We start from the raw sequence: 16,799 nt of genomic DNA, 5'->3' as shown, positions 1-16,799 counted from the left end.
CCACTCACCTCAGCCTCCCAAAGCGCAGGATTACAGGCTGAGCCACCGAGCCCGGCTGGTTTACTGATTTCTTAAACGAGTGATTGATACCAATGGTTGACAAGTACAGAAATAAGATTATGTGAACATTCCAAGGAAAATATGCATAGCTAGAAATTCATACTGTAACTCTTCGTCCTGTGTAGTGGCACTTTTGTGAGCTGAGCAGCCCTTCTTCCTGGTTAGAGTCCCTCTTTTTGTTGTTTTGTTGAGTTAATATAAGAGCTATATGGAGTATTTCCTCTGAACCTTCACCAGTTTTCATTCCAGAAAAATACTATACTATAATAGTAGTAATACAGTATATAGTAATTACTCTGTTGTGACCTGGTTATAAGGCTTTATGCACATAAGAATATTCTAATATATATTCCTGATGCTAATTTCCAGGAATTTGTATGCCAGATTTTGTCTTCTAGTTCTTAAAAATCATGTATCTAAAAAATTTGGAAGATTTTCTTTTTGTTGTTCATATCTTTTATTAACGCATACACAATTACTTCTCTTCTGGTTTGTTGAAGCAATAAGTCAGACAACATTTGCCACAGTAATGTCTGTCAAAGTGGCTGGCTGTAAAATTACACCGCCACATTGATCCGAAGGGCACTCTTCGACGAAGGTGACTGATTTTGCGATTCTTATCCACCCTATAGTTCTTCAGGACAGCCAACTTAACCTTCTTTCTCTTATGCTTATTCTTCTTGAGAGTTGTATAGGACTTCTTCCTCTTAGCACCACCATGAAATCTCAACACAAGAGGAAGAGTAGACTCCTTTTGAATGTTGTAGTCAGAGTACGTCCATCTTCCAGTTGCTTGCCAGCAAAGGTCAGTCTTTGCTGATCAGGAGGAATTCCTTCCTTATCCTGGATCTTGGCCTTTACATTTTCTGTTGTATCCGAGGGTTCAACCTTGAGAGTGATGGTCTTCCCCATAAGGGTTTTCATGAAAATCTGCATCTTGGCAGTGGTCCTACTGCAGATGACGGATCGAAAAGCAGATTGAGGAGTTGGGTTATGAGTTAACTCAGAGCCAAAAAAAGTGAGTAATGTTTTCTGAATCACAAATCTAGTTAGCTAATGGACTAGGAAAGATGATTATTAGAACCCAGGTTTTCTGTTCCATATTGCTCCATCAAGCAGTAGGCTCTTTTTGGCTGAACAGTTTGACCGTGGAGCAGCTTTTTTTTTTGAGTGGGAATCTTACTCTGTCACCTGATCTGCAACTGTAGTTCAATGGCATGCTCATGGCCACCGCAGCCTCGACCTCCTGGGCTCAGGAGATCCTTCTGCCTCAGCCTTTCAATAGCTGGAACTACAGGTGTGCACCACCACGCCCAGCTAATATTTGTTGATTTATTGCAGAGACGAGGTCTCACCTTGTTGTTCAGGCTGGTCTTGAACTCCTGGGCTCAGGCAGTCCTCTTGCCTCCACCTCCCAAAGTGCTGGGATTACAGGTGTGAGCCACCATGCTCGACCTTGAGCAGCTTTTCATGTGTCCTTTTCAGAATAAGAGTGAAGTCACAGTATATCTATATAACTTTATAAGACCAAGAAAGGAGTGAAACCCCTTTTCATTCAACTGCATATCTTAAATATTTTCCCATGTCAGCAGATAGAGCACTTCTCAAACTTTTTTGTCCCCAGGAACCCTTTATACTCTTATTTTTTTAATTTTTTATAGAGACAAGGCCTTGCTCTGTTGCTCTCATAGAGAGACACACACACACAATTATTTTACTTTACATACTTGCCAGTGCAAAAAAGAAAAAAAAATTACCAAAATCTTGGAAATTAAAAATAGATCAAAATAATTGTTACCTGGTCCCAGTGGCATGCGTCTGTAGTCCCAGCTCCTTGGGAGGCTGAGGTGCAAGAATCAATTGAGACCATGGTGCACTGTGATGACACCTGTCAATAACCACGTCACTCTAGCCTGGGCAACATAGTGTGACTCGAGTCTCTAAAAAAAATTGCGTGCACAGCAAAATGGCCACAAATGAAGATCATGTTAGTGAACTGAAACACAGAGCTGAGGAACTCTCCCCAAAGCATAAAATGACAAGATAAAGGAGAAAAAATGAGGTACACAGATTAGAACCTAACATTTTAGCATGCATGTGTAATACGATATCCAGAGAAGGAGAATGGTAGTAGGAGGCAGAAGAGGGAGGTCAGGATTAATACAGAAGAAATATTTTTCATAGCATTCTTAAGAATCTGTTATACAGTGTTGAATAGTAGAAGTGACAGGAGTCATCTTTGCCTTGTTTTTTTAAATTAGTGGCACTGCTTATGTTTCATTATTAAGGTTGTTGTAAATTTTTGGTAGGTAACTCTTATCAAGTTAAAGAAATTTTGTCTATGCCTGCACAAAACTAGTAATGTTGTTTTATGATATTGGAATGGGTGTTGAATTTTATCTTTTTTTCCAGCATGATTTGAGATGGTCACATGGTTTTACTCCTTTAATTTGTAGGTTACATTAATTCATTAATATTGAACCATCCTTGCATTGAATTACTTGGAATTGGTATAGTACTTAATTTGCTAATATTTTACTCAGTTTTGCTTAAATGTTCATAATCAAGATCATAGCTTTTTCTTTTTTTGTGAATGTAGTCTGTTTGACCAAAAACTGATTATGTAACCTTTTTTAAAAAAACTCTGAGTTTGAATCTTACTCTGTTGCCCAGGCTAGAGTGCAGTGGCACACTCATGGCCACCACAGCCTCGACCTGCTGGGCTCAGGCGACCCTTCCATCCCAGCCTTACAAGTAGCTGCACTACAGGCGCATGCCACCACATCCAGCTAATTTTTTAATTTATTGTAGAGACGAGGTCTCGCCATGTTGCCCAGACTGGTCTCAAACCTGTGGGCTCAGGCAATCCTCTTGCTTCCGCCTCCCAAAGTGCTGGGATTACAGCCGTGAGCCACTGAGCCTGGCTTGGTTATCCATCTTTTTAAAGAAAAATTCATTAGCCAGGCGTGGTAGCACACCTGTAGTTCCAGCTACTTGGAAGGCTGAGGCAGAAGGATCGCCGGAGCCCAGCAGGTTGATCGCTGGAGCCCAGCAGGTTGAGGCTGCGGTGGCCAGAGTGTGCCACGGCACTCCAGTCTGGGCGACAGAGTGAGAGTCCAACTCAAAAAAGAAAAAGAAAAATTCAAAATGACCAAAACAACACATATATTCCAAAATCAAAATATACCTATACTGATAGTAACAGCTTTGGAATATTTTGTGAAAGGAAAATCTGAAGACTCCCAAACAATAAATGTTTAAACAGGACTTTTTTTTCAAGAGATGGGATAAAAATGTTATAATTTGTTAATTCCTTCTCCTTTTATATGTAACTCTATAATTCTTACTGTAAATTTTATTTCTCTTTAGGTACGCATAGCTGCTAAATTCATTACTCATGCACCTCCAGGGGAATTTAATGAAGTATTCAATGGTGAGTAAAGATTATTGTTATTTTAATCCCTTCTTAATTATTGTCACTTACTGAGTGCTTATGATCTCCTTTAATACTTGTGCTACAACAATAGCTAAAGAAATCAGTATTGAAAGAGATTAAAATAAGCTGTCCCAGCCAGGTGCAGTGGCTCATGCCTATATTTCCAGCACTTTAAGAAGCCAAGGTGAGAGGATTGCCTGAGCCCACAGGTTCAAAACCAGCCTGGGCAACTTGGTGAGACCTCATCTCTACAATAAATAAAAAAATTAGCTTGACATGGTGGTGCTTACCTGTAGTTCCAGCTACTTGAAAGGCTGAGGCAGAAGGATCACTTGAACCCAGCAGGTCAGGGCTGCGGTAGCCATGAGCATGCCACTGCACTCCAGCCTGGGAGACAGAGTGAGACTCCAACTCAAAAAATAATAATAATAATTTGTCCACGGTTACCTGCTAGTAAGGTCAGAGCAAGGATTCAAAACCAGGTCTGAATCAGAATCAAGCTCTTCTCTTCATTCATAAATTAGGATGCCTGGCCAAGTACAGTATGTCAAACCTGTAATCCCAACACTTTGGAAGGCCATGACTGGAAGATTACTTGATCTCAGAGTTCAAGACCAGCCTAGGCAACATAACAGGACCTCATCTCTACAAAGTAATTAAAAAATTCACATGGCATGGTGGCACATGCCTATAATCCCAGCTACTCGGGATACTCAGGCGGGAGAATCTCCAGAGTCCAGGAGATCGAGATTGTGGTAAACTGTGATTGTGCAACTGTGTTGCAATAGAGTGAGAGCCTGGGCAACAGAGTGAGACCCTAACTGAAAAATAAATAAATAAATAAGCCTATCTTATATGAGAAAAGATTTAAGGCAACTTAATATCAATAAATGTGGAAATAATATTTAATTATTTTCTTTTTTAATTTTTTTTTTGGAGTTAGTGTCTCACTCTATTACCTAGGCTGGTGTGCAGTGGCATGCTCACGACCACTGCAGCCTCAACCTACTTGACTTAGGCAGTCCTTCCACCTCAGCCTTCCAAGTAGCCAGAACTGCAGGCACGCAATACCGCACCTGGCTAATTTTTTTGGTTCATTGTAGAGACGAGGTCTCTCCAAGTTGCCCAGGCTGACCTCGAACCCTTGGGCTCAGGCAATCCTCTTGCCTCGGCCTCCCAGAGTGTTAGGATTACAGACTTGAGCCACCGTGCCCAGCCGGTATTTTCATAATTTTTATCACTATAGCTCATACCTTAAATTTCTTCATTGCTTTATACTCAGAAAGTCCCCACTTTTTGTGGCCAGTGGGGCGGAATTGACTGTATCTAGGAAGCTTATTAAATATGCATATTCAGCTTTATCATCCTCTCAGGGTTCTCATTTATTAGATCTGAGGCAAAAATGAGTCATCTGTGTTTTCTTACATTCTTTGGCAAATGATTCTGAATCACAGCCAGTTTGGGAACCACTATTCCAATATATATACAACCTTCCATATTTTGTCTTAATACAACTTAGAAAATGAAAAATGTAGAGGGAGGTTTTTAAACTTCATGATAAAATCAGTTATTGTAACCCCACTTTAAATATATTAATTCATCTTAAAGTCTTGTTAAGTAAAATTATAGTCTTTGCACATCCTGATTTAGTTTAGCAAACATTCATTTTGAAATTGTAGTTTTCCGTTAAAAGGTTAGCTTCTTGAGAGGAACTGTGTGGTGTTCCTCTGTGCCTGGCTCAGAGCCCAGCACATGGCAGATTCATCAGTAATCCTCATTGGTTAAATTAGCGATGCAGAAAAAAAGTAACTAGGAGAAACATATAAACATTTACTTCAAGGAGTATAGAATATCATGGAAATAAATCAAGATACTCTTTATAAAGTTGTTTGTGGATTTTGAGCACTAACAGCAAGGGAAACAAATGTCAACATTCTTTCTGTAGTCTGTCATTGACCAAATATAGATTTTCAGTAACTGAGCTTCTAGAGCATTCTTCTTGAACCTTAGCAAAATAAATTTTTTTTTTTGAGTTGGAGTCTCACTCTGTCGCCCAGGCTGGAGTGAAGTGGCATGCCCACGGCCACCCCAGTGTCGACCTGCTGGGCTCCAGCAATCCTTCTGCCTCAGTCTTCCAAGTAGCTGGAACTACAGGCGCGCTCTACCATGCCTGGCTAATTTTTTTTCTTTTTTTATTGTAAAGACGAGGTCTCACCAAGTTGCCCGGGATGGTCTCGAACCCAGGGCTCAGGCAATCCACTTGCCTCGGCCTCCCAAAGTGCTGGGATTATAGGCAGAGCCACTGAGCCCAACCATATTCTTAATAAAATTAATGTTTTTTGTAGCTAGAAATTTCATTTTTTTATTTCTGACAACTGAGTGTACTTTACAGGAATGTATAATGACAATAACTGATGCCAAAGCATTAGATTAGGAATTTGCAAGCTACTTGTGGCATGGGGACTGGTTTTTATTGCACACATTGACCACTGCCAGGCCCTTCTTTTAGAAGTTCTGAGAGTCAGTGGCCTTTGAATTGAATTAGTCTTCCCTCTTAGAGTTAATGCTTGGTAGTTTCTTAGTAACAAAGACTATCTTCTTCCAAAAGAAAAATGGCCAGACTCTGTGACATACAACTTCTTTAAAGAATTGTAGACCTCTACATTAGATTCTCAAAGAAAAATGTGTTCAGGAATATCACTGCCACTGAATGACTTGTGCCCAGCTTCCTTGATGTGATTTTGTAGAAGAGCCTGCAATTCTTTTGTTTGTGTTTGGTTTGGGATCTCACTGTTACCCATGTTGGAGGGCAGTGGCGCGATCATGGCTTCCCACAGCCTCAACCTCCCGGTCTCGGGTGATCCTTCTGCCTCAGCCTCCTGAGTAACTGGAACTGCAGGTGTACACCACCATGCCTGCTAGTTTTTTTATTTTTTGTAGAAACAATCTTGCTGTTTTGCCCAGGCTGGTCTTGAACTCCTGGGCTCAAGTAGTCCTCTTGCCTCAACCTTCCAGAGTGCTGGGATTACAGGTATGAGCCACCATGCCTGGCTGAGCCTGCAGTTCTTAGTCTAGGCTCATTGTAAAAGATTCATTTAGATACGAAAATGAACAATCCTAACCATAGCTTTCCAAAAACCATGTTTTTCGTTTCTATGAAATTTCTTGAGAATTTATTGTTGAATTATTATAGCACACATAATTTTATACATATCTATGAACATTAGCACCTGTTCATTTACAGTTTTAGAATTTCTATATAGTATAGTATAGTACATCTGAAGACTAATCTTGCAAAGCCTGAATTTTAGAAATCTAATCTAGAAATCTGCTAAAATTTCTCAAATTTGTCTTCTACTGAAAATGTTGACATTTTTTTCCTTCTCAGATGTTCGGCTACTACTTAATAATGACAATCTTCTCAGGGAAGGGGCAGCACAGTAAGTAGCTTTCTAAACCCACTTGTGGCATTATTCTGAGATTGGATAAGCTATATTGACAATAAACTAGTACCCAGAAAACTAAATTTCAAAACTTCAAAATAAAACAGTTGGTTTTAGCACTTTTAGTTGTTTTTTCTTGGAGAAAACATGTTCTCCACAGATGTTACCTTTCTCAAAGCTTATTATAATACATAAACTTATTTACTTTTGTTTTTGCACAAATTTGCCCATTAAAGCAGAGTTTAATGTTAGCTGTTAGGTCTTCCTGTGTAGTTCTAGTTCATGTTGAATTTTTTCTAATTGCTAGCTATAGAAAGTTGTAGCTGTTATTGAGGAGTGATAATGTTTCTCAAATTGCCACAGAAAAGCAGCTATCATTACAGTGCTGCCTTAATAGTGGAAATGAACCACAGGGTAAAAAGCATGACGAGTCTACCTAGTCATGGACTCCTTATCACTGACAAGATGGTTAATCTTTCTGAAATAATGGTTTTCATTTTGTCCTTGCCCTCAAAAGCATAGTTGTACTTTTTTTTTTTTTTCTTCAATCTTCTAGCGTAAAGTCTAAACTCTACCTTCCAAAGCCCTCTGTTATCTGGCTTCATTACTACCCCTCTCTACTTTTCAGCAACTATCTGCCTAGTTGGCCCAGGGTTCCTTTGTAAAGAGGAAACCTGGATAATGACTGGGGTGGATTGGGGAAATGGGACAAGGACATTTGATGAAGAGCAACAGAATAATTACCGTAAAGTCATTTGGTAGGATATGTTATTGGTTTAGATTTTAACTGTGGAAAACTGTTTTAAGAGCTGCAGCCTGAGAAACAGTAATCTCTTCTCCTACCCAATTCTGCAGTTTTGGAACTCATTTTGAGACAAGATTCTGCAAATAGAATTTGCACAGTATTATTCCACTTGTCATCATGAATAATACCCTAATTATACATTGATTGGGAACACCAGACACACATTAAAGATATGCTGGTTTCTTGTAGATTCATAGACTCTGCCGTAGAAAAGGACGGGTCATGATTTGCTAGTGAACTCCTCTCTACCTGCTTTCTTTGTTTGAAAAAAATCTCCTCAACATCTGTCAACAGATGATTATCTAATCTAAATGCTTCTAGTAATAAGGAATTCACTATCTCACAAGTCAAGTTCTTCAATTTGCCTGCCATATTGGTCCTAGTTTTATCTTTGAGAGTTACCCAAAATAAATGTGCTTCCCTTGATAAGATACTGCTGAAGGGGATGGGGGATTGAATGTCACCCAAGCATGATCGCAACCTAAACCTATTGGCCCATTTCCAATTAGGACTACATAGAAATTGGTATGTAGTTCAGATGCTTCATTTTCTTTAATTGCACTGACATTAATGCTTTTTATTTATAAATATTCCGATTCTTGAAGAACCTTCTTGCTAAAGGAAAATTTTCCTGGGCCCAAATATTTGATTTTCCTTAGGGAAGAAAAGCTCAAGTTTTTTTATATGGAAGTGCTTCCTTATTGTCCTAGTGCTCAGTAAATGTTTTCAGGAGTTGTCATCACTATCGTCATCAACGCCTTTGGTCTATATAAAATGAAGGAGACCTGCAGGACCTAGGATTTATCCTCTTCCCTGGATTTTCACCTGTATTTCTGACCACCATAAATATTCCCCGATGATTCCAGCACTTCTAGAATCATTTGAGTATTGTAGATCACCCTAACAAATGAAGTTTTTCATTCTGAAAGAGGAAGTTTTTAGAGTATTTTGAGCATAAAATGACATGATGAGACTTGTGTTTTAAATTAATCACTGGCTGCTGTGTAGGGGGAGGCAAAGGCTGAAGTAAAACGAGTACTTGTGGCTGGGTGCAATAGCTCACGCCGGTAATCCCAACACTTTGAGGAGACAGAGGCGAGAGGGATTCAAGACCAGCCTGGGCAACTTGGCGAGACCTCATCTCTACAATAAATCAAAAAAATTATCTAGACATGGTGGTGCATGTCTGTAGTTCCTGCTACTTAGAAGGCTGAGGCGAAAAGATCACCTGAGCCCCATAGGGCGAGCCTACAGTGTCCATGAGTATACCACTGCACTCCAGCCTGGGCGACAGGGTGAGACTGGCTCAAAAAATTTAAAAAAAAAGAGTACTTGCAATACTATTAGAGTAGTTTATAGATAGATGATAGTGGTTTGGACTAGAGTGATGGCAGTGGGGGTGGTGGGAAGGAATCAAACTCTGAGTATACACTGATATAGATCCTATAGATGGATTGGATCTATAGTGTGAGAGAGAATAATCAACGATGACCCTGTGTTTTTGACTTGAGCAGCTGGTAGAATGGAGATACTATTTACTTCAGATAGAATTAAATGTAAGCAAATTTTGGTATTGGTGTTTGTAACGTATGGTCTTATGGCATATGCTAGAAGGGAATATATATTTTATTTCTACTCCTTAAGCTTGTTTTAAAATATTAATATTCTGCTTTCCATAGCAGTTAATATCTATTCCTTTCTGAAGAACCAGTGTGTTGGGACTCATTTTGCTACATGAGGATGTATGATTTAAAACAAATCAAAATCATTCGTTTAAAAATACAGTAATAACTTTTAACAAAATGAAGACTGAAAATCAGCCTTAAACATTTGAAGAAATTTAAATATTTGTTACTTTGGTTTCCCTTGAAAAGCCTAGAAAAAGTTTAATGCTCTGCTTAATATTAATGGTTTATCAGGTATTTTAGTTGGATAAAATTGGGAATTCAATGAGAAGACTAATACTTTTTAAGAATATAAGGGTATTCTTATAGCCTTTCTTTTACCTTTTATTTTACGTGAGCTTAGTTGTAAGATGTACTAGAGAGCCATTGAAAATGCAGAATTTCATACATCAAGCCCAAGACAAATAAACAGCAATATTCGATATGTACTTATATATAGCCCTTTAAAAATAGTCTCTACTCTGTGCCTTCGGCTCTACTTAGAGACTTTACTCCCGCTCAACTCTCATTTCACCTTTTTCCCATGTCAGATGCCTTCTGGCATTTAATTGTGGTTTCTCCTGTTTCAGAGTCTTGAGAATTAAAACATCATTTCCAAAATAGTATATTGATTGAAGATTCTTTTGAATTACTGAAAGATTCTGCCTAAATAAGTAAAACTGTTGACAATTCACAATAATCAGATTGCTTAAAACGTTGGAATTAGCTGGGTGTGGCAGTGTGCACCTGCAGTTCCGGCTACTCAGGAGACTGAAGCAGGAGGATCACTTGAATCAGGAGTTTGAGGTCAGCCTGGGTAACATAGCAAGACTCCGTCTCAAAAACAAAAAACAAAACTTTGGAATTGTCTAAGTGTAAGGTCTTGGGAGCTCAGGAGTAAAGAGGAAAAGTTAATTTCAGAGCTTGAGGAGCTGAGATCTCTGCGGAGAGGAGTTCCTTTAGAAAGCTGGAAGGCCCTGTGTTAACACTGGGTGTCTGGAGAGAGAGGGAAGAGGCACCAGGCTATATTTTCACATTGCCTTTCTCTATGCTGTGAACTACCTTTTGTGTTTATTTATACATAATTCTTTTCTTTTCCTCTCTTTTTTTAACTTTTTAAAAACCAGTGCATTTGCCCAGTATAACATGGATCAGTTCACGCCTGTGAAGCTAGAAGGATATGAAGATCAGGTAATGATTGCCTGTTACACGGGCTATGCCTGGCAGGTAGTAGAGACCTAGAAACCAGAGCAGATGTCTGAACTTCGTGCTGCATACATTCATGTCTTAGTTTTCATAGTTTTTGTAAGTATTCTACATATTAGGAAATTATTCCTCTCTGATGATAACACTAGTAGTTTCTTTGGTAAGAACAGAGAATAGCCTCTAACAAGAATAGTGAAAATAAAAGGATTTGAGTCTTAACAGGTTTTCCAGCCGTCTCTAGTTCTTCTTGATAAGAATAACAGCAGACATTATCTTAAAGGGGAAGACAGAGGCATTCCTACTGAGATTTAGACTAATTTAGACTACTTATTTATTTGGTGGTTGGGAGTTAGGGGTCGGGAAAAAACTTTGCTTTACATATTTTTTTTTTACTTTTGAACCATGAGAATGTATGACCTATTTTAAATGCTAGGCCAGGCATGGTGGCTCATGCCTGTAATCCCAGCACTTGGGGAGGTGGAGGCGAGAGGACGGCATGAGTGCAGGAGTTCAAGACCAGCTCGGACGACGTGGCAAGGCCTTGTGTTTACAGTAAATCAAAATAATTAGCCGGGCATGGCAGTACCCACCTGTAGTTCCAGCTGCTTGGAAGGCTGAGACAGAAGAATCGCTTGAGCCTAGGAAGTTGAGGCCATAGTAGACATGAGTGTGCCCCTGCACTCTAGCTTGGGCGACAGTGTGAGACTCCGACTCAAAAAAAAAAAAAAATTAAATGCTGAGTATAATGATTCTGGAGGAGTTTCATAATGACTGGAAAAATATGTGAAAAAAGGAATGCAAAAGTGAACATAAAAGTTGTTACTATAGCTACGTGTGAAGTTTGTACATAGATTATATCTTTGACAGAAACCAAGAAATGAGTCATATTATTAGGATGGGGGAAATTTTGCAGTTTAAAGTTGTCTTAACCCATAAATAGAATCGTCTTTGTAATCATAAAAATGGGATGTAGGCCGGACTCGGGGGGCTCAGCCTGTTATCCCAGCGCTTTGGGAGGCCAAGGTGAGTGCATTGCCTGAGCCCGCGGGTTCGTGACCCGCCTGGGTAACTTGGCAAGACCTCATCTCTACAATAAATCAAAAAATTAGCCGGGCATGGTAGCACATGCCTGTAGCTCCAGCTACTTGGAAGGCTGAGGCGGAAGGATCGCCGGAGCCCAGCGGGTCGAGGCTGCAGTGGCCGGGAGCAGCCACTGCACTCCAGTCTGGGTGACAGAGTGAGGCTCCGACTCCAAAAAAAAAAAATGGGACGTGGTTGGAAAATCAATATGAAAGAGAAATCTGACTAAATGGAAAGTTAACTGTCTTCCTAGGAATTTTTATTTATTTATTTGTTTTGCAAAGTGCTTAAGAACTGTCTTTTTTTACAGAGTTACTCATTTGTAATGTTTCTTTGGAAGGTCCTAATTACAGAGCACGGTGACTTGGGTAATAGCAGATTTTTAGATCCAAGAAACAAAATTTCCTTTAAATTTGATCACTTACGGAAAGAAGCAAGTGACCCCCAGCCAGAGGACGTAGAAGGAGGCCTGAGGTCTTGGCGAGAATCCTGTGACAGTGCTTTAAGGGCCTACGTGAAAGATCATTATTCCAACGGCTTCTGTACTGTTAAGTATCTGACTACCTCATTGTCATAAAGTATTTATTTCTCATAATACCTTACCCTTTAGGAGCTTTGACCCACCAGATATCACTTCTTTCTTCTTAGTTATGGTTTCCTCTGCATTTTGTTCCTTAAATCATTTTTGAAAGAGGTATAAGTAAATGGAAAATGTTATATGAAAAATTCCTTTTAAAAGTCTCAACACATAAAAAATTTAAATCTTAGCATATTCTATTTCACATTTGTTGTATTTACTCATGAGATACTGCCTTAGAGTCATCAAAAAAAATTTTTTTTAAGTCTTTAGGCTGGGTGCAGTGGCTCATTCTGTAATCCCAGCATTTTGGGAGGCTGAGGTGAGAAGATTGCCTGAGCCCAGGGGTTCAAGATCAGCCTGGGCAACTTGGTGAGACCTCATCTCTCTACAATAAATAAAAAAAATTAGCCGGGCGTGTGGTGCACACCTATAGTTCCAGCTACCTGGAAGACTGAGGCGGAAGAATCACCTAAGTCTAGCCAGTTGAGGCTGCGGTGGCCAGAAGCATGCCACTGCCCTCCAGCCTGGATGACAGAATGAGACTCTGACCCAAAAATAAATAGATAAATAAATAAAATGAAAAATTTTTAAAAAGTCTTTAGCTTTGACATGGGGGGAAAATGGTAAATTAAGATTGTTAGGAGAGTTATTGCTCACATTTATGACCTTTCGATATAGGTTTTGTTTTGTTTTGTTTTTAGTTGGGGTCTTATTCTGTCACCTATACTAGACTAACAATGGCACAATCATGGCTCACTGCAGCCTCAACCTCCTGGCCTTAGGCGATCTTTTCGTCTCAGACTCCCAAGTAGCTGGAGCTACAGGGATGTGCCACTATGCCCAGCTAATTTTTTATTTTTTGTAGAGACGAGGTCTCACTGTGTGGCCCAGTCTGGTCTCAAATTCCTAGGCTCAAGCAGTCCTCTCGCCTCAGCCTCCCAAAGTGCTGGGATTGTAGGCGTGAGCTATTGCACCCAGGCTGTCCTTGACTTTGGTATGGCTGTTCAGACTGAGACTAGGCAGCTACTTCTAGAAATTATCTGTTTCTTGGGCTGCTCTGTCAGCACCCCATAATTATTCTTACTCTGTTTGTACCCACTTCTTTTTTCCCCCTTGCCTTTGTAGATACAGGCATTCCCCATAGTTGTGTTTCTCTCTGGAAAGCTCTGATATAAGGAAAGTTGCAAACTTTGGTGTTACAAAAATAGTGGGTTTTGATTCAACTCTGCCACTTACTTTCTGAATGATCCTCGGCAAGAAGCTCTGTGAACTTGAACTTTATCACCTGCAGATGATAGCAGTGTGTTTCATCACTTTATTAGAGCAAAAGAAACATACATATAAAAACATATTTTGTGCACAAGAAAGCACTGCTTGCTTTTTTTGCTTTCCCTTGGTGACTACATTTCCACCCACCTTTCCCACACTGAGGTACGGTTGGTGTTTCCAACTACAAGCCAGATGTCTCCATCTGGAGTCTCCAGTTTGTTAGTGATGCCACCGTCTTCTAGTCATCCTTTGGCTCCTTCATTTACAATATATCGCTAGACTTTGAGCATACTTCTGCATTCTGTCCCTGGCCTCTCCTATCCATTGCCTTAACACTATCCTAGCTTATTGCCTAGATTTATTCTGTGGTCTCCTAACTAAGTAAACTTCAGCTTTTTTTCCACTATATCCTTTGCACCAATATTGATTATCCTTCCAAAATATTAGTAGTGGTCATATTTTACTTTCTCTCCATTGCCTGTAGAATAGTCTATACTTCTTATCTCACATCTACTACTGCATGAACTGAATGTACCATCTTCTTTGGTCTCCCATTAGTCCACTCCACACATACCCTTCAGCCTGACAGAACTTCCTGCCGTTCACTGAACAAGCCCCCGGTTTCTCATCTGAGCTATTACCCATCTTTATTCTCAGTCTCTGCTTATCAGAATCTCATCTGTCTTGTAAGACCTAGCCGAAAAAGGCACTTCCCTTGTACTCCAAACCTGGAGCAGTATTCCCTCTGTACTCATAGTGCCACTGTCCCTATGAGAACTCAACATGTTCTGTTTAGTGTTCATAGGATATGAACACTATTGTATCATAAGCTCATTCTGATTCTTTGTCTGCCCCAAGGATCTAGCACACTGCTTTTTGTGCAGTTTCATTTTTAGATTAAATGTGTTTTTGGAGTGTAACTATTTTTTTTTCCCATCAATAGGTTTATGCTAAAACTATAGATGGGCAGCAGACTATTATTGCATGTATTGAAAGCCACCAGTTTCAGCCTAAAAACTTCTGGTAAGAAATAAATGTTTTCTTCTCTTTGTATCTAATTTATATTAGAAAGAAACTAGTACTTGAGACTTGGTTGTTTTTTTTTAATCCAACTAGCTTAGAGTAAATTATTTCACCGAGAGACTTCAATTCCCCATCCATGGGGGGAAGGGAGGCAAAAAAAACCCATAATTTATTTATTAAAAATTGTGTATTAGGCTGGGCGCAGTGCCTCATGCCTATAATCCCAGCACTTTGGGAGGCTGAGGCGAGACGATTGCCTGAGCCCATGGGTTCAAGACCAGCCTGGGCAACTTGATGAGACCCCATCTCTACAATAAATAAAAAAATTAGCCGGACATGGTGGCACATGCCTGTAGTTCTAGCCACTTGGAAGCCTGAGGTGAAAGGATCGCCTGGGCCCAGCAGGTTGAGTCTGTGGTGACTGGGAACGTGCCACTGCCCTCCAGCCTGGGTGATAGAGTGAGACTCCCACTCCAAAAAAAAAATTGTGTATTTATTCTTGCATGTTAAAACTCAAGTTACCTTTAAAGTACTCTCCATTTGATATAATGCACCTATTGTGATGCTTTTTCCACTGCTCAAAACAGTTTTTGAACTTGTCAGTTTTTGATGCCTTTTAGTAAACTTCTGCTTTTTTTTGTTTAATCTCTTCCACATTGGCAAAACATTTCCCTTTGAGGACTTTCTTTCACCTAGGGAAACAAAAAATGTTGCTCGTGGCAAGATTGGGTGAATAGGGAAGGTGGGACACAGGGTCATGACATTTTGGGTCAAAAACTGCTGAATACACAGTGCAGTGTACCAGGTGCGCTTTTTTTTTTTTTGAGTTGTCACCCAGGCTGGAGGGCAGTGGCACACTCCTGGCCACCCCAGCCTCGACCTGCTGGGCTCCTGTGATCTTTCACCTCAGCCTTCTAGGTAGTTGGAACTACAGGCACGCGCTACCATTCCTGGCTAATTTTTGATTTACTGTAGAGATGAGGTCTCGCCAAGTTGCCTGGGTGGGTCTCGAACCCGTGGGCTCAGGCATTCCTCTCACCTTGACCTCCCAAAGTGCTGGGATTATAGGCTGAGCCATTGAGCCCGACCTCAGGTGCACTTTTAAATCACCCAACCTGAGAGCAAGAGTTGAAAGAATCTCCAAAAAAAATTTCTCTGAAGCTGAGCGCAGCCTGTCACAACAAGGATCACTGGTACACTGATGCTGATGGATTCCCAGAACACTTACCTCGTGGGGGAAGCCTACACACAAGTGGCCCACTCTCTATAAAAATAGTTCCTAGTTCCAGCTTCTTTGGTGTCCCCCCATATAAAATGGGGGATTTAGACATTTAGATTCCTTACAATTCTAAGACTTTATAATCCTTTATTGAAACTCTTATTTTTAGTGAGAACAAACGATTTAAAAAGTACCCAGTTGAAAGTCTAGTTTCAGCTGGGTGCAGTGGTTCACACCTATAATCCCAGCACTTTGAGAGATAGGCAAGAGGCCTGTCTGAGCCCAGGGGTTCGAGACATGGCAAGACCTCGTCTCTACAATAAATAAAAAAAATTAGCTGGGCCCACTGGTGGCACATATTTGTAGTTTCAGCTACTGGGAGGCTGAGGTGGAAGGATCCCCTGAGCCCAGCAGGTCAAGTCTGGTGGCTGTGAGCGTGCCACTGCACTCCAGCCTGGGCAACAGAGTGAGACTCCAACTCAAATAGAAAAAGAAAAAGAAAATCTAGTTTTACTTAAGTTAGGGTTAATAATACTTGAGTTAATTTCATAGCTTAGCACCCTAGTCATCTGTTTTGGAAGGGTCTCCCATGAACAGAATACGTATGATTTTCTACTTAAAGTGAAAAAAAGGAAAATTAGAAGTCAAAATAACTTTAAAAGACTTATGGTCTGGCCACTTAGATCCAAACTTATGTTTGAGTAGACAAACCCTTGAGTTTACCAAACTGGAAACAACTGTTTCTTTTTTATTTTCTTTTCTTTTTTTTTGAGTTGGATTCTCACTCTGTTGCCCAGACTGGAGTGCAGTGGCACGCTCCCGGCCACCGCAACCTCAACTTGCTGGGCTCCGGAGATCCTTCCGCCTCAGCCTTCCAAGTAGCTAGAACTGCAGGCATGCAGTACCACGCCCCGCTAAATTTTTGATTTATTGTAGAGATGAGGTCTTGCCAAGTTGCCTAGGTGGGTCTCGAACCCATGGGCTCAGGCAATCCACTCATCTCAGCCTCCCAAA

General features: G+C 40.3%; 1 protein-coding gene across 4 annotated transcripts in view; it reads left to right on the top strand.

The window, feature by feature from the left end:
* CAPZA1 (capping actin protein of muscle Z-line alpha subunit 1) overlaps positions 1 to 16,799 on the top strand; it is a 50,378-nt gene that overhangs the window by 21,926 nt on the left and 11,653 nt on the right. For 3 of the 4 annotated variants that reach the window (XM_021710798.1, XM_008054848.2, XM_021710800.1), the window contains exons 2-6: positions 3,430 to 3,493; positions 6,885 to 6,936; positions 10,536 to 10,599; positions 12,035 to 12,241; positions 14,487 to 14,566. In XM_021710798.1, the coding sequence (XP_021566473.1) occupies positions 3,430 to 3,493; positions 6,885 to 6,936; positions 10,536 to 10,599; positions 12,035 to 12,241; positions 14,487 to 14,566 (467 nt within the window). Of the gene's footprint in view, positions 1 to 2,026; positions 2,069 to 3,429; positions 3,494 to 6,884; positions 6,937 to 10,535; positions 10,600 to 12,034; positions 12,242 to 14,486; positions 14,567 to 16,799 lie in introns of those variants that run through there. The other variant, XM_021710799.1, reaches the window with a different exon arrangement.

This window comes from Carlito syrichta, unplaced genomic scaffold (assembly GCF_000164805.1).
Source record: "Carlito syrichta isolate Samal-C Ts95f unplaced genomic scaffold, Tarsius_syrichta-2.0.1 Scaffold301545, whole genome shotgun sequence".
NCBI lineage: Eukaryota > Metazoa > Chordata > Mammalia > Primates > Tarsiidae > Carlito > Carlito syrichta.
The sequence above is the reverse complement of the archived record's forward strand: the minus strand, read 5'-3'. Positions and strand labels throughout refer to the sequence as shown.